The 22,170-nt window shown below is 45.2% G+C and overlaps 1 protein-coding gene across 1 annotated transcript; it reads right to left on the reverse strand.

The window, feature by feature from the left end:
* Positions 1-11,989: 11,989 nt before the first annotated feature.
* On the reverse strand, positions 11,990-13,165 carry LOC123464780 (uncharacterized protein C14orf119 homolog). The gene has a single exon (XM_045162307.1). The coding sequence runs from the start codon at positions 13,054-13,056 to the stop codon at positions 12,628-12,630; it is 429 nt and encodes a 142-aa protein (XP_045018242.1). The 5' UTR covers positions 13,057-13,165; the 3' UTR covers positions 11,990-12,627.
* Between the last annotated feature and the right edge of the window lie 9,005 nt (positions 13,166-22,170).

Here is a 22,170-nt window from a genome sequence, read left to right on the forward strand (position 1 = left end):
TAGGAACTTTTAAAAGTGAATGTTTTTGGAAAATAAACTTTTGAGACATTTCAGTTGAGATGTCAATGAAACCCATTGAAGTAGTACATCCATTGGCATTTAGTCTATGATTTTATGGAGTAAAAATTTTGTTCCCTGAATCCTTAAAGGTGAGTATATCCCTCCTGTAAGACTACTGATACGTAATAAGGATCGGCCAGTGCCCTTTAAAATAAATTTTAAATCCAAGTATCAGCTCAGTTCAGTTGTGTCTGACTCTCTGAGACCCCATGGTGCAGCACACCAGGCCTCCCTGTCCATCACCAACTCCTGGAGCTTGCTCAAACTCATGTCCATCTCACCGGTGATGCCATCCAACCATCTCATCCTCTGTCATCCCCTTCTCCCACCTTCAATTTTTCCCAGCATCAGGGTCTTTTCAAATGAGTCAGTTATTCGAATCAGGTGGCCAAAGTATTGGAGCTTCAGCTTCCCAGCATCAGTCCTTCCAATGATTCCTAAAGGAATGATTTCCTTTAGGATGAACTGGTTGGATCGCCTTATAGTCCAAGGAACTCTCAAGAGTCTTCTCCAACACCACAGTTCAAAAGCATCAATTCTTCGACCCTCAGCTTTGTTTATAGTCCAACTCTCACATCCATACATGACTACTGGAAAAACCATAGCCTTGACTAGATGGACCTTTGTTAGCAAAGTAATGTCTCTACTTTTTAATATGCTGTCTAGGTTGTTCATAGCTTTTCTTCCAAGCAGTAAGTGTCTTTTAATTTCATGGCTGTAATCACCATCTGCAGTGATTTTTGGAGCCCAAGAAAAGAAAGTCTCTCACTGTTTCCATTGTTTCTCCATCTATTTGCCATAAAGTGATGGGACCAGATGCCATGATCTTCGTTTTCTGAATGTTGAGTTTTAAGTCAGCTTTTTCACTCTCCTCTTTCATTTTCATCTAGAGGCTCTTTAGTTCTTCTTCACTTTCTGCCATAAGGGTGGTGTCATCTGCATATGTGAGGTTATTGATATTTCTCCCGAAAATCTTGATTCCAGTTTGTGCTTCATCCAGCCTGGCAGTTCGCATGATGTACTCTGCATATAAGTTAAACAAGCAGAGTGACAATGTACAGCCTTGATGTACTCCTTTTCCTATTTGGAACCGGTCTGTTGTTTCATGTCCAGTTCTAACTGTTGCTTCTTGATCTCCACACAGATTTCTCTGGAGGCAGGTCACATGATCTCGTATTCTCATCTCTTGAAGAATTTTCCAGTTTGTAGTGATCCACACAGTCAAAGGCTTTGGCGTAGTCAATTAAGCAGAAGTATGTGTTTTTCTGGAACTCTCTTGCTTTTTTGATGATCCAGCGGATGTTGGCAATCTAATCTCTGGTTCCTCTGCCTTTTCGAAATCCAGCTTGAACATCTGCAAGTTCACAGTTCACATACTGTTGAAGCCTGGCTTGGAGAATTTTGAGCATTACTTTATTAGTATGTGAGATGAGTGCAATTGTGTGGTAGTTTGAACATTCTTTGGCATTGCCTTTCTTTGGGGTTGGAATGAAAACAGACCTTTTCCAGTCCAGTGGCCACTGCTGAATTTTCCAGATTTGCTGGCATATTGAGTGCAGCAATTTCACAGCATCATCTTTTAGGGTTTGAAATAGCTCAACTGGAATTCCATCACCTCCACTAATTTAGTTCATATAGATGCTTCCTAAGGCCACTTGACTTCACATTCCAGGATGTCTGGCTCTAGGTGAGTGATCACACCATTGTGATCATCTGGGTCCTGAAGATCTTTTTTGTATAGTTCTTCCATGTATTCTTGCTACCTCTTCTTAATATCTTCTGCTTCTTTTACGTCCATACCTTTTCTGTCTTTTACTGTGCCCATTTTTGTATGAAATGTTCCCTTGGTATCTCTAATTTTCTTGAAGAGATCTCTAGTCTTTCCCATTCTATTGTTTTCCTCTGTTTCTTTGCATTGATCTGAGAAAGGCTTTTTTATCTCTCCTTGCTATTCTTTGGAACTCTGCATTCAAATGGGTATATCTTTCCTTTTCTCGTTTGCCTTTGCTTCTCTTCTATTCAAAACTGTTTGTAAGCCTTCCTCAGACAACCATTTTGCCTTTTTGCATTTCTTTTTCTTGGGGATGGTCTTGATCACTGCCTCCTGTACAATGTCATGAACATCCGTCCATAGTTCTTTAGGCACTCTGTCTATCAGATCTAATCCCTTGAATCTATTTGTCACTTCCACTGTGTAATCATAAGAGATTTGATTTAGGTCATACCTGAATGGTCTAGTGCTTTTCCCTACTTTATTCAATTTAGGTCTGAATTTGGCAATAAGGAGTTCATGATCTGAGCCACAGTCAGCTCCCAGTCTTGTTTTTGCTGACTGTATAGAGCTTCTCCATCTTTGGCTGCAAAGAATATAATCAATCTGATTTCGGTGTTGACCATCTGGTGATGTCTATGTGTAGAGTCTTCTCCTGTGCTGTTGGGAAAGGGTGTTTGCTATGACAAGTGTGTTCTCTTGGCAAAACTCTGTTAGCCTTTGACCTGCTGTGTTTTGTACTCCAGGGCCAAATTTGCTGGCATATCGAGTATAGTAATCCAAGTACAGTGGGCATAGATACTTGCTATGTTTCACTCAGTGAATGATCATATCCCCTGCTGTTGTATTTCCATAAAATGATCATTAAGGTGAAATAAATAACCCCCCAAAATTTTTCAAGTTTTTAAGAAAACTGTATTTGCGGCTGCAATGGGTCTTTGTTGCTGTGGGCAGACTCTCTAGTTGCGGCGAGCAGGCACTACTCTCTAGCTGCGGGGCATGGGCTTTTCACTGCAGTGGCTTCTCTTGTTGCAGACCTCGGCCTCTAGAGCGCGGGCTCAGTGGTTGTGACACACAGGCTTAGTTATCCCTTGGCATGTGGAATCTTCCCGGACCAGGGATTGAATCCAGGTCCCCTGCATTGGCAAGCCAGTTCTTAACCCATGGACCACCAGGGAAATCCTAGAGCCGGAGTTTTAGGATCGGTGGCATTCTTCTTTCCCTTTAGATTTTCTATTAATTAATTTGACTACTCCAAGTAACTTACTGAGCACCATGACTTTTTATTGTAAGCCTGGCTAATGTTTGTGATCTGCTGGGGCACACGTGTTACTTTAATGAATCCTCACAAGGATCTAAGTTGATGGATTCTATCGTGATCCCTGGGCTTCCCTCATAGCTCAGTTGGTAGAGAATCTGCCTGCAATGCAGAAGACCCCGGTTCAATTCCTGGGTCAGGCAGATCCACTGGAGAAGGGATAGGTTACCCAGTCCAGTATTCTTGGGCTTCCATTGTGGCTCAGCTGGTAAAGAATCCACCTGCAATGCGGGAGACCTGGATTTGATCCCTGGGTTGCGACGATCCCCTGAAGAAGGGAAAGGCTACCCACTCCAGTATTGTGGCCTGGAGAATTCCATTATACAGTCCATGGGGTTGCAAAGAGTCGGACATGACTGAGCAACTTTTACTTTCACTATGGTGATCTCTAATTCAGAGACGAGGAAACTGGGGCCCAGAAGGATCAGGTAGGGGCCGAGAGTCAGACAGCAAGTGTTGAAATTAAAGGCCCAAGTGGACCCTCTCACCCTGCGGTGTCACCTCTCTGTAGGGTGGCCTGGATGCCAGGGGCATGATGCAGTTCACCCCAGGCCAAGGCAGGCTCTCTTTCTGTAAACATTTATCAGACAACTCCTGCTCAGGCACTGGCTTTGAGACTGGATGGGTAGGCTGTCCTGGCACCTCCCAATTTTTGCCAGAGATAGAGGGAGAGGCAGGTGGTATCAGGGCCACTGGCAGTCAGGGGGGAGGCTGAGGGCAGAATGGGAAGCTTGAAGTTGACACATTTTTCATTTTAAAGTTAGCAAACTTTAAAAAGTCAGTGTAGCAACACTGACTTGTCAAGTAGGAATTAGAAAAGGTGCTGATTTCTGGAAGTTCACACGCCTAAAATAATCTGGAGGTGATAGGCAGCATGCCTTAACCTCTTGAGGTGCGTGTTCATTAGTCGGTCACATCTTAAAGGCTCGGAGCGCATGACTGAGACTGAAGGTGTTCATCTGGCCTTTATATAAAATTCCTTAAAAAAAAAAACAAACAAGAAAACTGAACAGAGAGACGTTCTTTCTCTCAAATCAGATGAGAACCATCAGCTTGAGGACTTTAAAAAGAAGAGCATGACTGTGGCACCCCAAACGTCCCCTCTGGAGGTGACAGTTCTCTAAGAGCTGAACTCACTGCTCTCAGGACGAGTGCCGGCCGCACCCTCACCCTCGGGGCTCCCGAGGCCAGTGTGTGCCTGAGTCCTGTGGCCTCATTCGGTGCCTTGAAGGGATCAAGTGCCTGAGTTACTCACATCCCAATTCCCCGTGGGGTAGGTGACAGTGACCACACACGGCTGGGGACACGGGCTGAGGCCTGGGCAGCAGATGTCAACCAGGCCTGGGGAGAGGTATAAAACCTTCTCCATAAAACCCATAAAACCTGTTCCTAGTGAAGAGAAACCCCCTCAGGGCACCCCAGGCCATCTTCTGCACAGAAGCAACAACCCAGACTTACACTCCTCTGACTCCCCCAGCACAAGCACCCCTGCTCTGAGAACCCGGGTCAGGTGGTCTTGGGGTGAGTCTGTCATTTGTCCCGTTTGTGGACTTGAGTGGACGATGCTGACCCTGTTCCTGGTGGCTGAGCGCCCGCTGGGACTGCCCGGCCTGGTGCCCTGGCCTTTCCTGCCCCTCGCTCTGCGGCTGAGGGGCTCTGGGGTCTGCACCCCCTGTCTGCATGTGGGTGGGTGAGGTGGGCGGGTGTCGAGCACGGTCGACTGAGAGCACTCAGTGAGCTCATGGCCACGCAAGGACAGCAGGAAAGCCGTGGGCTGTGAGCGCTTCGCTGGAGACAGTGTGTTATCAGGGCGAAGGGCCACTGTGGCCGACCTGAGCAACAGTACCCTGATGCCTGGTCCCTGGGCCTGGCCTGCTGTGCTTCATCGTCCTGCTCTGCTGAGTGAGGCCAAGACCCCCACCTACGTAGCAGGACACCAAGGCCACAAAGTGCAGGCCCCTGTCGCCCCTTGCCTGCCTCCCCGCTCCCAGCTGGTCCTCTGATTCTGTCTCCGTGGGTTCATACCCGGCTTGGATGCTTAGCTGTGTGACCATAGGCGAGTTTCTTAACCTCTCTGAGTCTCAGTTCCTTCATCCATCAAATGGATACACACTGATTCTGCCTTTGGAAGACTCTGTTGAAGGTGCTAGGCACTGGACGTAGGGCCTGGCATTGCAGATGCTTAAAAGAATGTCACTGCCGTCCGTGCTCCTGCTGTCTTTTAAGTGGGCACTCTCCTCCCTCCTGCTTAATTTTGTCCAGTCTCGTGCAGCTCTCTGCTCTCTGTGGGTCTCCTCTGCTGCACTTCCACGGGCTCCTCCTGACTGTCTGATGGCCCTGGCTGGTCCTGGCCACTGGGGCAGCACGGAGCCAGGAGGAAGGAGTGGCAATGAGAGCCCTGGGTGAGACCCTCTTCACGCTGATTGGGGGAGAAGCCCCCCTCTCCCCTTCTCAGAGCAACGCCAGCCACAGGATCCTAAGTTTGAGGCCTTCTTTTTTTGTAAAAAAAGAGAAAAACAGTGTTTCACATGACTGTTCAGTTGTAGAGAACAGTTCCTCTTGGGAGCAAAGGAGTGCAGACCTGGATTTGGGGGACGGGGCCCCTGGGAACTGGGCATCCCACCTTGGGGGAAAGATGGTCCCTGAGCAGGTTGTTTGGACGGCAGGCATCAAAAAGCATGTGTGTGTGTGTGCATGTGTGTGCATACATGCGTGTATGTGTGCATGAATGTATCTGTGTGCATGCATGTGTGTATGTGTGTGCACATGTGCGTATATATGTATATGCGTATATGTGTGTTGGGGGGAGAACTGGACCCCATCCTTGCCGAGTGTGTCCCCTCATTCCGGTTGCTATCATGGGGGGAGGCGAGCCCGGTTCCCAGGAGGGGTCGTGGGGACCTGCCCTCGACCCAGGCTCTCAGCCTTGGAGAAGGTTTTATGGGTTTTATGGAGAAGGTTTTATGCCAGAGAGAAATGGGGCCTTGTCTATTTGTCCACTCCACCCGGGTCATTGCAAGCTTGACCTGGTTCAGATAGCGCTTTATCACACCACTCCCTACCCAGAAAAATCCCTGCCATTTAGGGATTTCCTATTTATCTTGCAGTTTTATGGCCACTTGGCAAAATGGCCATGACTGTGGCCTGTGTGTTTAACTATAGAGTCAAATTATATATTGATTGAGATCTCTCTTTGTGTTTCTCTTTGTCCATGTCGCTCACACACTGACACACACACACACATTTTCACATAAACACATAAGCACACCCCTTATGGGCACAGCTAGGCACAGAGGCACCTGGGGTGGGTGAGGGTTGGCCCTCCAGCCAAGCTCCTTTTTGGAAGTACAGTCAGACCAGCTGCATCCCTGGGAAGAGATGTGTTTCACTGGGATGCCTGGTGGCCCTGATCCCTGCTATTTAATGGTGTCTGTGAGGGTCAGTGAGGGGGACGGAGGGACAGGAAGCCACAGAGCCTGGGGGCTGTCGGAGGCCTGTGTGCAGGACACCCGGCACCCAGCCCCTGGGCAGGTGCACACTTCTGGCCTCAGCCCCGCAGACATTCAGAGCCTCATGGTCAGATTGAAGGCTTAGTCCAGTTTTCACTGGTTTCTCTCCATTCCAGTCCTGCAGACGGGGCTGATTGCTGTGTTTTCAGAGGCCGACTGGATTGCAGGGCGGCATGCTGGACACAGGGCCCTGCCGGAGTAGCCCTCTATGGCCAGTACTCTTGGCATGTTAGCCAGTATGGCCCTGGGTCCACAGGTCACATCTGGCTCTTCATGGGCAGTTGGTTTGCAGTACTGCCTGTGTGGTTGTGGGTTCGAGGCCCGGGTGCTGCACTGGTGCCAGGGCTGTCCGGTGCTCTAATCTTCAGCCACACGGCCCGTCAGGCCCCTGTGCCTTGGGTCTCGGGAAGATGGTGGCCCCTCCCCATGACAAGCGGCAGACAGCACAGACAGCTCTCTGGCGATGGGGGCACATCCTGCCTGGGTCACCTGGATGCCCACTGCAGCCAGGATGCTGGGCTTCTGCTGAGGTCAGCAGTTTGAGCTTGTCTCCCGGTGACCATGCATGGTTGGCCTGAAATTCTTTCCCGGATCCCATGGGGATCATTCCATGGGATGGCAGGAAGGGGGCGGTTAATGCAAGGAGCCACCCCAGAAGGGCAGAGAGCTGGAGACCAGGACATGTATGCTGTTCTCTAAGATGAGAGGCATCAGCGTTGAAAATTGATTGCAGGAAGCTGGTGGAGAGAGAAAGAACAGGAGAGAGAGAGGTGGCCCATCCACGAGACAGGGGCCTCAGGAAGCTGGAAGGGAGTTGGTCAGGAGCCCAGCTGGAGATGGGCCTTGAGGCGAGGGAGGGACCAAACGGGGCAGAGATGGGCCTGGCTGGATGTGGGGAGAGCTCCTGCCTGCAGGTGGCCTCTGAAGTGCTGACACGAAAGGAGGAGGCAGCTCTGAGTTTTCAGGAGGGGGCACATTTTCGGAAGTTATCACGTGGCTAGAAGCATCGCTGGGGGTCAGGGCAGGGGCTCCAGGTGGCGGCAGGGAACAGGGCCCTGTGGGACTGGGGCTTCTCCTCATGGGGCCCATGCAGGTAAAGGCAGGGGCAAGGTCACACTCTGGTCCCTGCTGCACCTCTGACCTTGTGTGACCCTTAGTAGGATGCTATCTCCCTGGGCCTCGACTTTATCCATGTGATGAGGAGGCCAGACTAGAAAAGCAGTAAGGCCCCCTAGAGACCTGGGAGTAGATTGAAGGCCACAGGTTGAAGATGGAAGATCTCTCTCACTCCTGATTAGTGCTGGAGAGGAGGAAGTGAAAGTCACTCAGTTGTGTCCAACTCTTTGTGACCCCATGGACTATACAGGCCATGGAATTCTCCAGGCCAGAATACTGGAGTGGGTAGCCTTTCCCTTCTCCAGGGGATCTGCCCAACCCAGGATTGAACCCAGGTCTCCTGCATTGCAGGCAGATTCTTTACCAGCTGAGCCACCAGGGAAGCTCTGAAGTTAATGTGTGGCAGGCCTGAAGTATGAAACTAAGAAGCAGGATTTGATTACTGCCTTGGGATTTTGCACTGGGTTCTTTTGCACAGAATTTAGGTTTGTAGGTTAATTACAAAAATGTTACCAGAAAAAAAGAAAACCCTCCTGATTTTTCATGGGTGATTGATCTAGATGTTGAGTTCCCTTCTGTCCCTTTGATGTCTGCAAGCAGAGGATTCTGCGGCTCTTTGGCATCAACAGTTGGCAGTGGGGAAGGAAGAAAGGAGGTGAAAGTGTTCAGCAATTTTATGTGTTGGTTTAGTTGTTGTTTAGTCACTATGGCATGTCTACTCTTTGAGACCCCATGGACCGCAGCATGCCAGGCTCTTCTGTCCTCCTCTATCTCCCAGAGTTTGCTCAGAATCATGTACATTGAATCAATGATGCCATCCAACCATCTCATCCTCTGTCATCCCCTTTTCCTCCTGCCTTTAATCTTTCCCAGCACCAGGGTCTTTTCCAGTGAGTTGGCTCTTCACATCAAGTGGCCAAAGTATTGGAGTTTCAGCATCAGTCCTTCCAATGAATATTCAGGGTTGATTTCCTTTAGGATTGACTTGTTTGATCTCCTTTCTGTCCAAGAGACTCTTAAGAGTCTTCTCCAGTACCACAGTTTGAAAGCATCGATTCTTGGGCACTCAGCCTTCATTGTGGTCCAGCTCTCACATCCATACATGACTACTGGAAAAACCATAGCTTTGACCATATAGACCTTTGTTGGCAAAGAGATGTCCTTGCTTTTCAATACACTGTCTAGGTTGGTCACAGCTTTTCTTCCAAGGAGCAAGTGTCTTTTGATTTTGTGGCTGCAGTCACCATCTGCAGTGGTTTTGGGATGTAAGAAAATAAAATCTGTCACTGCTTCTACTTTTTCCAATTCTATTTGCTGTGAAGTGATGGGACTGGATGTCATGATCTTTTGTTTTTTAATGTTGAGTTTCAAGTTGGCTTTTTCACTCTTCTCTTTCATCCTCATCAAGAGGCTCTTTAGCTCCTCTTCACTTTTTGCCATTAGAGTGGTATCATCTGCATACCTGAGATTGCAGATATTTCTCCCAGCGATCTTGATGCCAATTTCTGATTCACCCAGCCTGGCATGTCACAAGATGTACTCTGCATATAAGTTAAGCAAGTTGACAGTAATACAGCCTTGTCATACTCCTTTCCCAGTTTTGAATCAGTATGTTGTTCCATGTCTGGTTCTAACTGTTGCTTCTTGACATGCATACAGGTTTCTCAGGGGACAGGTAAAGTGGTCTGTTACTTCCGTCTCTTTAAGCATTTTCCGCAGTTTGATGTGATCCACACAAAGACTTTAGTGTAGTCCAATGCAGGGGGAGTGGATTCAATCCCTGGTGGAGGAGCTAAGATCCCATATACCTGTGGCCAAAAAATAAAAAAATAAAACAGAAGCAACATTGTAACATGTTGAATAAAGACTTAAAAATGGTCCATATCAAAAAATTTTAAAAAGCGAGAGAAAGGGTATGGTGAGATCATTTAATAACTTTACTTCTCTCTGCTCTCTTGGCCTCTGCCTGTTATAATGAACAATTAAGGAAATTGAAAATAAGCCATTTATTAGGTCCAAGAGGGGAATACAGTGCGATGCTCAGTCATGTCCAGCTCTTTTGTAACCCCATGGACTGTACCCCACCAAGCTCCTCTGTCCATAGGATTCTCCAGGCAAGAATACTGGGTTGGGTTTCCATTTCCTCTTTCAGGGGATCTTCCAGGCCCAGGGATCAAACTTGCATCTCCTGAGTCTCCTGTGTTGCAGGCAAATTCTTTACCACTGAGCCACTGGGGAAGCCCCGTTTCACTTTGTCCTGAAACTAAAACTGGAATTTACACCCGTCTCAAGGAATCTGACAAATTTGAATGGGTCATTGTTCTTGCTCATAAAACAAACGCCACCGAGTCACATGACGATACATAACGCATCTACTCAATAGGAAGTATGTTAAACAAGAAAACAATATTTCTGTGTCTTCAGACTCCATTCTGCCTCTTTGCTAGGACATCAAGGAGCACTAGGGGCTCTGCTTATTTCAGCTTAAGCCCGCGAATCTTGATCAAAGTCATCAAATCACCTATCTGCCCCTCTTTCTTCCTCTGTGAGAGAAGAAAGTTCTTTGGGAGCATCTGTACCTTCGAGGCATCTGTGCAGATACGGTTCCACCTCTCCTGCCCCTGGGTTCTCTCCTCTTTCCCCCCAGCTTCTGGATGTTTGGGAGCAGGTCACTTTCCTCCTCCCAAAGTGACCTACTCTAGAATTTCCTGAGATGCTCCAAGCTGCATCTCAGTGGCAGCCCTTTGGAAACTGTGCAGACTGTCCTACAGGCAACTCTGTTGTTTCCAGGCATCCCTTTGCTTCCATGTCTTTAAAAAAATTAACTGACTTGAAACATAATAAGCACACGAGACGTGCACAAAGCATAAATGCATGTCTTGATGAATTATCCTGACATTCACACGCAACTGTCACAAACTAGAACTTTGCTTGGAGCCTCATGCGCCTCCCAGGTGCCCTCTTATCCTACTCCCCAAAGCTAACCACTATCCTGACATCTAACAACAGATTCGTTTTGCTGTTTTCACCTTTATGTATACTGAGTTATGTTCTCTGAGAAGACAATGTTTGTGCTGTGGGATGGAATATTCTCTAAAGGTCAAGTAGACTGCATTGACTATCCAGGTCATCTCTATCTTCACAGATTTTCTGCCTGTTGTATCTACCAATTGCTGATAGAAAGGCATTGGAGCTTTCAGCTAGAACAGTTGACGTGTTTACTTCTCCTTGAAGTTCTATCAGTTTCTGCCTCTCATATTTTGATCTCCATTATTAGGTATTCATGTATAAGGGCTTTTATGTCCTCTTGGAGAACTGACCCCTTTATCATTATGTAAGTCCTCTCTTTATCCCTGATAATCTTCCATATTTTGAAGTCTGCTTTGTCTGAGATTAATGTAACTACTCCACCTTTCTTTTGACTAGTGTTCAGTCCAGTTCAGTCGCGCAGTCGTGTCTGACTCTTTGCAATCCCATGAACTGCAGCACGCCAGGCCTCCCCGTCCATCACCAACTCCCAGAGTTCACTCAAACTCATGTCCATCGAGACGGTGATGCCATCGAGCCATCTCATCCTCTGTCATCCCATTCTCCTCCTGCCCCCAATCCCTCCCAGCATCAGAGTCTTTTCCAATCAGTCAACTCTTCGCATGAGGCAGCCAAAGTACTTGAGTTTCGGCTTTAGAATCAGTCCTTCCAAAGAACACCCAGGACTGATCTCCTTTAAAACGGACTGGTTGGATCTCCTTGCAGTCCAAGGGACTCTCAAGAGTCTTCTCCAACACCACAGTTCAAAAGCATCAATTCTTTGGCACTCAGCTTTCTTTGTAGTACACCTCTCGCATCCCTAGATGACCACTGGAAAAACCATAGCCTTGACTAGATGGACCTTTGTTGGCAAAGTAATGTCTCTGCTTTTGAATATGCTATCTAGGGGTTGGTCATAACTTTCCTTCCAAGCAGTAAGCGTCTTTTAATTTCATGGCTGCAATCACCATCTGCAGTGATTTTGGAGCCTCAAAAAATCAAGTCTGACACTGTTTCCACTGTTTCCTCATCTATTTCCCATGAAGTGATGGGACCAGATGCCATGATCTTAGTTTTCTGAATGTTGAGCTCTAAGCCAACTTTTTTTTTTTTTAAGGTTTTTAAATAACATTTCTTTCTTTTTTTTTTTTTTTTTTTTTTTTTCTGAAAATTCATTCTTTATTTTGATATAAAAAAATAAATCCTTCAGCCTATAAAGAATGGTTTCATATTGTTTTAAAGCAAACTTATAAGATAGGAACATCTGCTACCAGTTCAAAAGATGCCACATACACTTTAGAAAAAAAGTCACTGCTATTTGGATTCAAACAAACATTAGAGTGAAGGGAACAAACATCTCTGTCTCCTGATTTTTCCATAATTTTACTAAATCATCAAGAGGAAAGCTAGTAGTGGGGATGTTACAAAATTATGCCAGAATTTGGTAATGATAGTGAAACCAGCCATTCAAATCCAGCTAGGTCATGACCTTGTACAAATGTTCTACTTGATACCCTACAAGCCAGGGTGGTAATAGATTTGAGTTATAATGTATAGATTCTTTCAGTTACAGTTGCAAAGGAAGTCTTTAAATTCTTGAAGTAAGCTAGGAAGCAGGCAGATCTGGATTTGCTCAGATGGAAAACACTTCCAGCAGGAGTCCAGTTGATAGGCTGTTGGAATCACCAGGCCTGTACTTGTTAGGTAGTTTCAGTCAGCTGATCGGGACACCATCTCCAGATCTTTGAGTGATACGTTTGAAGTTCTCACAGTAAAGTTGTGGCCATGGCTACATTAGCTCTGCCTATCTTCTTTGATTTTTAATATCATTCTTTACCAGCTGTAGCAGCCACTGCTTGGTAAAACTTTGCCACAAAGTCTGGCTCACTGACCTCCAGCTGCCTGACAAATTCATTGCGTTCCTGCTCAGCCCAACCTCGAAACCACTGATCCCAAAGACGTAACTGGCACTCAAAGATACAAGGTGGTCGGTTTGCTCCAGACACACTAAGCTGCTCCAGACTTTCCAGCAATGGCTGTAATTTTCCTGGTACTGCCTTAGCTACCAGGTCCTGAAGGAAACGTTCACGCTGAGGACCTGACCAGCTGGCAAACCAGTGAAGAATACACTTCATCTCCTGGGAAGTGATGTAAGACATTGGGGGAGGAGAAGAGTTAGAAATATTGTCTGGTACTGGGGGTAAGGGAGAAGGGAAGGATAGCGGCATTGAAGAGGAAGATGATTCCAGTGGCATCCTCCCCTTTTCTCTCACAGGGCACCCGGAGACCGCCACAACAGGGTTTAGACTCCAACTATCACGGCTGCTTCCATGTTTCCTGAAAACCCTAAGGAGGGCCAACCCGGCAGCCACATTTATTTCTTAAAAGTTAACATGTTAAGCCAACTTTTTCACTCTCCTCTTTCACTTTCATCAAGAGGCTTTTTAGTTCCTCTTCTCTTTCTGCCATAAGGGTGGTGTCATCTGCATATCTGAGGTTATTGATATTTCTCCCAGCAATCTTGATTCCAGCTTGTGTTTCTTCCAGTCCAGCGTTTCTCGTGATGTACTCTGCATATAAGTTAAATAAGCAGGGTGACAATATACAGCCTTGACTGTACTCCTTTTCCTATTTGGAACCAGTCTGTTGTTCCATGTCCAGTTCTAACTGTTGCTTCCTGACCTGCATATAGGTTTCTCAAGAGGCAGGTCAGGTGGTCTGGTATTCCCATCTCTTTCAGAATTTTCCACAGTTTATTGTGACCCACACAGTCAAAGGCTTTGGCATAGTCAATAAAGCAGAAATAGATGTTTTTCTGGAACTCTCTTGCTTTTTTGATGATCCAGCGGATGTTGGCAATTTGATCTCTGGTTCCTCTGCCTTTTCGAAATCCAGCTTGAATATCTGGAAGTTCACGGTTCACGTATTGCTGAAGCCTGGCTTGGAGAATTTCGAGCATTACTTTACCAGTGTGTGAGATGAGTGCAATTGTGCGGTAGTTTGAGCATTCTTTGGCATTGCCTTTCTTTGGGATTGGAATGAAAACTGACCTTTTCCAGGCCTGCGTCCACTGCTGAGTTTTCCAAATTTGCTGGCATATTGAGTGCAGCACTTTCACAGCATCATCTTTCAGGATTTGAAATAGCTTAACTGGAATTCCATCACCTCCACTAGCTTTGTTCATAGTGCTGCTTCCTTAGGCCCACTTGACTTCACATTCCAGGATGTCTGGCTCTAGGTCAGTAATCATACCATCGTGATTATCTTGGTCATGAAGATCTTTTTTGTACATTCTTCTGTGTATTCTTGCCACCTTAATATCTTTTGCTTCTGTTAGGTCTATATCATTTCTGTCCTTTATTGAGCCCATCTTTGCATGACATGTTCCCTTGATATCGTTAATTTTCTTGAAGAGATCTCTAGTCTTTCCCATTCTGTTGTTTTCCTCTATTTCCTTGCATTGATTGCTGAGGAAGGCTTTTTTATCTTTCCTTGCGATTCTTTGGAATTCTGCATTCAGATGCTTATTATCTTTCCTTTTCTCCTTTGCTTTTTGCTTCTCTTCTTTTCACAGCTATTTGTAAGGCCTCCCCAGACAGCCATTTTGCTTTTTTGCATTTCTTTCCCATGGGGATGGTCTTGATCCCTGTCTCCTGTACAATGTCACGAACTTCCATCCATAGTTCATCAGGCATTCTATCTATCAGATCTAATCCCTTAAATCTATTTCTCATTTCTACTGTATAATCATAAGGGATATGATTTATGTCATACCTGAATGGTCTAGTGGTTTCCCCTACTTTCTTCAATTTAGGTCTGAATTTGGCAATAAGGAGTTCATGATCTGAGCCACAGTCAGCTCCCGGTCTTGTTTTTGCTGACTGTATAGAGCTTCTCCATCTTTGGCTGCAAAGATATAATCAATCTGATTTTGGAGTTGACCATCTGGTGTTGTCCATGTGTAGAGTCTTCTCTTGTGTTGTTGGAAGAGGGTGTTTGCTATGACCAGTGCGTTCTCTTGGCAAAACTCTATTGCCTTTACCTTGCTTCAAAATTAGAGATACCAAGGGAACATGTCATGCAAAGATGGGCTCAATAAAGGACAGCAATGGTATGGACCTAACAGAAGCAGAAGATATCAAGAAGAGGTGGCAAGAATACACAGAAGAATGTACAAAAAAGATCTTCATGACCAAGATAATCATGATGGTGTGATCACTGACCTACAGCCAGACATCCTGGAATGTGAAGTCAAGTGGGCCTTAGGAAGCAGCACTATGAACAAAGCTAGTGGAGGTGATGGAATTCCAGTTAAGCTATTTCAAATCCTGAAAGATGATGCTGTGAAAGTGCTGCACTCAATATGCCAGCAAATTTGGAAAACTCAGCAGTGGACGCAGGCCTGGAAAAGGTCAGTTTTCATTCCAATCCCAAAGAAAGGCAATGCCAAAGAATGCTCAAACTACCGCACAATTGCACTCATCTCACACACTGGTAAAGTAATGCTCGAAATTCTCCAAGCCAGGCTTCAGCAATACGTGAACCGTGAACTTCCAGATATTCAAGCTGGATTTCGAAAAGGCAGAGGAACCAGAGATCAAATTGCCAACATCCGCTGGATCATCAAAAAAGCAAGAGAGTTCCAGAAAAACATCTATTTCTGCTTTATTGACTATGCCAAAGCCTTTGACTGTGTGGGTCACAATAAACTGTGGAAAATTCTGAAAGAGATGGGAATACCAGACCACCTGACCTGCCTCTTGAGAAACCTATATGCAGGTCAGGAAGCAACAGTTAGAACTGGACATGGAACAACAGACTGGTTCCAAATAGGAAAAGGAGTACAGTCAAGGCTGTATATTGTCACCCTGCTTATTTAACTTATATGCAGAGTACATCACGAGAAACGCTGGACTGGAAGAAACACAAGCTGGAATCAAGATTGCTGGGAGAAATATCAATAACCTCAGATATGCAGATGACACCACCCTTATGGCAGAAAGTGAAGAGGAACTAAAAAGCCTCTTGATGAAAGTGAAAGAGGAGAGTGAAAAAGTTGGCTTAGAGCTCAACATTCAGAAAACTAAGATCATGGCATCTGGTCCCATCACTTCATGGGAAATAGATGAGGAAACAGTGGAAACAGTGTCAGACTTGATTTTTCTGGGCTCCGAAATCACTGCAGATGGTGACTGCAGCCATGAAATTAAAAGACGCTTACTCCTTGAAAGGAAAGTTATGACCAACCTAGATAGCATATTCAAAAGCAGAGACATTCCTTTGCCAACAAAGGTCCGTCTAGTCAAGGCTATGGTTTTTCCAGTAGTCATGTATGGATGTGAGAGTTGGACTGTGAAGAAAGCTGAGTGCCGAAGAATTGATGCTTTTGAACCGTGGTGTTGGAGAAGACTCTTGAGAGTCCCTTGGACTGCAAGGAGATCCAACCAGTCCATTCTAAAGGAGTTCATTCCGGGGTGTTCTTTGGAAGGGCTGGTACTAAAGCTGAAACTCCAGTACTTTGGCCACCTCATGTGAAGAGTTGACTGATTGGAAAAGACTCTGATGCTGGGAGGGATTGGGGGCAGGAGGAGACGGGGATGACAGAGGATGAGATGGCTGGATGGCATCACTGACTCGATGGACATGAGTTTGAGTCAACTCTGGGAGTTGGTGATGGACAGGGAGGCCTGGTGTGCTGCAGTTCATGGGGTTGCAAAGAGTCGGATACGACTGAGCGACTGAACTGAACTGCTTCATTCCATATTTCAAGGCCAAATTTGCCTGTTACTCCAGGTGTTTCTTGACTTCCTACTTTTGCATTCCAGTCCCCTATAATGAAAAGGACATCTTTTTTGGGTGTTAGTTCTAAAAGGTCTTGTAAGTCTTCATAGAACCGTTCAACTTCAGCTTCTTCAGCATTACTGGTTGGGGCATAGACTTGGATTACTGTGATACTGAATGTTTTGCCTTGGAAACTATCAGCGATCATTCTGTCATTTTTGAGATTGCATCCAAGTACTGCATTTTGGACTCTTTTGTTGACCATGATGGCTACTCCATTTCTTCTGAGGGATTCCTGCCCGCAGTAGTAGATATAATGGTCATCTGAGTTAAATTCACCCATTCCAGTCCAGTTTACTTCCCTGATTCCTAGAATGTTGACGTTCACTCTTGCCATCTCCTGTTTGACCACTTCCAATTTGCCTTGATTCATGGACCTAACATTCCAGGTTCCTATGCAGTATTGCTCTTTACAGCATCGGACCTTGCTTCTATCACCAGTCACATCCACAATGGGTATTCTTTTTGCTTTGGCTCCATCCCTTCATTCTTTCTGGAGTTATTTCTCCGCTAATCTCCAGTAGCATATTGGGCACCTACAGACCTAGGGAGTTTCTCTTTCAGTATCCTATCATTTTGCTTTTTCATACTGTTCATGGGGCTCTCAAGGCAAGAATACTGAAGTGGTTTGCCATTCCCTTCTCCAGTGGACCACATTCTATCAGACCTCTCCACCATGACCCACCTATCTTGAGTGGCCCCACATGGCATGGCTTAGTTTCATTGAGTTAGACAAGGCTGTGGTCCGTGTGATTAGATTGACTAGTTTTCTGTGATTATGGTTTCAGTGTGTCTGCCCTCTGATGCTTCTCGGAACACCTACCGTCTTACTTGGGTTTCTCTTATCTTGGACGTGTGGTATCTCTTCACGGTTGCTTGACTAGTGTTAGCATGATATATTGGAGAAGGAAATGGCAATTCACTCCAGTATTCTTGCCTGGAGAATCCCCTGGACAGAGGAGCCTGGTAGGCTGCTGTCCATGGGATCGCACAGAGTCAGACATGACTGAAGTGACTTAGCATGCATGCATGCATGAGAAGGATATAGCAACCCACTGCAGTATTCTTGCCTGGAGAATCCCAGGGACAGAGGAGCCGAGTGGGCTGCCGTCTATGGGGTTGCAGAGAGTCAGACACGACTGAAGAGACTTAGCAGCAGCAGCAGCATGATATATCCTTCTCTATCTCTTTACTTTTAATCTATTCGTGTCTGTATATTTAAAGTGGATTTTTGTATTCAGCATACTTGGGTCTTGTTTTTTATCCACTCTGATAAACTCTTTTAATTGGAATATTTAGACCATTCATGTTTTAAGTGATTACTGATATAGTTGGATTAATATTGACCATATTTCTAACTGCTTACTATTGTTACATTTCTTCTTTGCTTCTTTTTGCCCCACGTTTTCTGTTTTGTTCCTCTCTTTTTTTTTAAATCCATGGTGACTTGAGAAATCTACATTTTATTCAAAAATTTTAAAAACTTAATTAATTATTCTGGCTGTGGTAGGTCTTAGTTGTGGCACACGGGATCTTTAGTTGCAGAATGCAAACCCTTAGTTGAGGCACTTGGGATCTAGTTCCTTGATCAGAGATCGAACCCAGGCCTCCTGCATCGGGAGTGTGGAGTTTTAGCCACTGGACCATCAGGGAAGTCTCTGTTTTCTCTAGTTTTAATTGAGCTTTTTATATGATTTCATGTTATCTCCTTAGAGTATCAGTCGCACTTTAAAATATTTTAGTAGAAGTTGCCTTAAATTTTAAAATATACATGTTAAACTGTCCTGTGCCTGCCTGCCAATAATACTGTATCGCTTCACATGTCATTAGGTAACTTTCAAGTGACAAGTTCTAGTCCCTCCCACTTATCACTTATAATATTGCTGGCATTCATTTCCCTTACTTACCTGCTATAGTCACTCAATACATTGTTACTATTACTGCTTTAATCAGTTATATTTTATGTCTATTAAGAATGAGGAAAACACAAGATTTTATACCTTTGTTTATTCCTTCCCTGACACTCTTTTTTATGTAGATATGAATTTCTTCCCTACATCATTTTCTTTCTCTCTGAAGGATTTCTTTGAACTTCTTGTGCAGGAGAGGTCTGCTGGTGATGAATTCTGTTCTTGTCTGGTTGAGAAATTTTTTATTTATCCTTCTTATTTATTTATTTACAACAGCTTTACTGAGATATAACTGACATACAAAATATTGCACATTTTAAGTACACAATATGGTGAGTTTGGACATATGGATACAGCTGTGAAAACATCACCACAATCAACTAATGATATATTCATTATCTCCAAAAGTTTCCCTGTGTTCTCACTTTTATTTTTGACATACAGAAAGCTGTGCATAATTAGCATATAAAACTTGAAGAGTTCTCTCCTTCACTTTTGAAGGGTAATATCTCTGGATATGGGGGCTTCCCAGGTGGCTCAGTGGTAAAGAATCCACCTGCCAATGCAGAAGGCTTGGCTTTGATCCCTGGGTCAGGAAGATACCCTGTAGGAGAAAAGGCAACCCACTCCTGTTGTCTTACCTGGAGGATGAAGAGAAGAGCCTGGTGGGCAACAGTCCAAGGGTTTGCAAAGAGTCGGACATGACTGAGCACTCATCTCTGCATATACAAAATTCCAAGTTGGTATTTTGTTTTTCTTTAAATATTTTGCTCCATTCTCTTCTTGTTTGCATGGCTTCTGGTGAGAAGGGTGCTGTAATTCTTATCCTTGTTCCTCTATAGAAAAGCTGTTTTTTCTTCTGGTTGCAATTCAAAAGTTTCTCTTCATCTTTTATTTTCTTAGTTTGAATGTGATGTGCCTAGGTGTAGATTTGTTGGTGCTAATCCTGGTTGGTGTCCCCCAAACTTCCTGGATCTGTGATTTGGTATCTGTCATTAATTTTGGAAAGTTCTTGGCCATGCTTTCTTCAAATATTTCTTTTGCTCTATTCTCTTCTCCTTCTGGTATTCCAGTTATGCATAAGTTATAACTTTTGAACTTGTTCACCAGTTCTTGGATATCTGTTCTATCTTTTCATTCTTTATTCTCCTTGCCTTTCAGTTTGAAAATTTTATTTTGACCTATCTTAAAGCTCATGATTCTTTTCTTGGCTATGCCCAGGATACTAATGAGTCCATCAGAGGCATTGTTTATTTCAGTGTTTTTGATCTGATAGTGTTTTAAATGTCTAGCATTTACTTTGATTCTTTCTTTGAATTTCCATCGTTCTGCTTACATTACCCATATGTTCTTACGTTTTGTCTATTTTTTTCCAATAGAATCCTTAGCATATTAATCATGGTTATTTAAAATTCCCTGTCTGATAATTCCAACATCTGTGTTATATCTGAGTCTGGTTCTGATGATTGCTTGTCGCTTAGACTGTGGCTTGTTTGCCTTCTGGCATGCCTTATACTTTCTTGTTGAAAGCCAGACATGTTGTGTTGGGTAAAAGGAATTGATGTAAATAGGCTTTCGTGTGAGGATTTATATAAATCTGCCTAGAAGCTGGACTGTGTTTTGTATTTGCTGTAGCTGTAGGTGCCAGAGTCTTCAACTCCCCTGACTGTCCTTGTTTCTCCCCCCTCTTAGCTTCAGGCTTCCCTCAGCTCTCCTTCTCAGGGAAGGGCCATGCCTTGTAGCTCTTCCAGCCAAAATCCAGTTATTCTATGAGCCCTGTTGGTGCCATGGTAAGGCATTGGGAAGGGGAAATTGTTGTACTGTCTTCTGATTAAATCTGTCTTTAATGGACCTGTGTTTTGAGGCTGTGACCTTCACAAATGAGGTAGCTTTTGTCCCCCTGTCTTCAACTCACTTTCCTATAGGCGTGCATGCTGCATGCTAAGTTGCTTCAGTCGCGTCCGACCCTTTGCAACCCTGTGGACTGTAGCCCACCAGGCTCCTCTGTCCATAGGATTTCCCAGGCAAGAATACTGGAGTGGATTGCCATTTCCTCCTCCAAGGGATCTTCCTGACCCAGGGATCGAAACTATGTCTTTTGTATCTCCTGCATTGGCAGGCGGATTCTTTACCATGGAGGCACCTGAGAAGCCCTGAACCTTTCGTGGATTTTGTTAGAAAAGCTGGTTGCTTCTTAGCAAGGCTGCCCTCAGACCTGAGATGTGAGCTTTGAGGAGTCCCTCCCCGGATCTTTGGTGGTTCTGCCTCCCAGCATGTCAGGGATACTCGAAGCTTTCAGAGACTGCATCTTCCTGACTCCCAAACATCCAAGTTGGCCTCCCAGGTCCCACAGAGATTCAGCTGCTGGGAAACAGATCAGGTTGGTAAAAATATGTGTGCATGTTCTCACGGAACCTGAGAAAAATCACACCTCAACTTTGACCAAAAAAAAAAAAATCTGTTTGTGCCGCTCCAATAATCATTTCCTCCCTGGTGCGATGGCAGGCCATATGTCGGCAAAGTGACCAGCGAAAAAGATGGTCTACCTCCATTGTGTCTTGCAAAATATATTTTCCTAGCTGTCAGCTCTAAAATATAAAGAAGCAAAGCCACAGGCTTCTGCTTCCAAACAATAAACCCAGGACAACCTGCTCCTGAGATGGAGAAAGTGGGGACCTGGAAGCTGACCTTGAAGGTTTGTGACATATGTGTTTAGGGGTGAAAGCAGCCAATGGATTTTTTTAAGATTCTTCTTTTTCTGATGTAGCCCATTTTTAAAGTCTTCAACTGAATTTGTTATAATATTGCTTCTGTTTTATGTTTTGGTGCTTTTGGCCATGAGGCCGGTGGGATCTTAGCTTCCTGAGCAGGGATTAAACCTTCACCCCCTGCATTGGAAGGCAAAGGCTTAACCACTGGACAACCAGGGAAGTCCCACCAGTGGGATTTTGAAGTTTAGAAGTTCAGTGTCTGGGGGTGAGAGGAGATTCCAGTATGCAGAATATAAAGCAGGCCTTGCCTGGCTGTAGAAAGTGAGACTTGTTTGGGGACTGACTCACTGAGGAGCCTCTCGGCCCCTCGGACGCTGTGCAGGCCCCCAGAGGCAGGCTCCATGTGCTAAGCCCCAGCTTTCATCTCATAGCATCCTGACGGCTTGGATGATGAAGGGTGGAAGGTGAGCCGTCTGCGATGTGGGCTCTCCTGGCCTCCCCTCATTCCTGGCCCTCGGAACTGTTTTCAGTGTGTAGCCCAAGAATTCAACCCTGAAGGTGGTCATTGTCCCCTAGCTGCTGGTGTGCACAGCACAGAAATGACAGCCCCGGGCTTGTCACGTTGTCAGCGTTCTCCTCTTTGTACCCCTTCCCCAGGGTTAACCAGAACCATTCTAGAATGACCACTGTCTTTCCCACAACACTGTTTCAGGAGCATGACTGCCTTTTGACAAGGGACCTTGTGACCTTAGGTTGATGGTAATCGTTACATGCCTCGGTTCTCTTACCTGTGACTGCCAAGGGGAGTGTAAGGAGAAATCGAGTGAATAGAGGCAAAAAATGCTTTTAAAAATGCCACTGACTTGAGTGCCCATTTCATTATTCAAAATTGACTTCTTACATAAAT

Source organism: Bubalus bubalis, chromosome 12, assembly GCF_019923935.1.
Source record: "Bubalus bubalis isolate 160015118507 breed Murrah chromosome 12, NDDB_SH_1, whole genome shotgun sequence".
Lineage (NCBI taxonomy): Eukaryota > Metazoa > Chordata > Mammalia > Artiodactyla > Bovidae > Bubalus > Bubalus bubalis.

Bases quoted from the DNA above. Each gene is read 5' to 3' on its own strand.
- LOC123464780 (XM_045162307.1), bottom strand. From the start codon at position 13,056: ATGCCACTGGAATCATCTTCCTCTTCAATGCCGCTATCCTTCCCTTCT.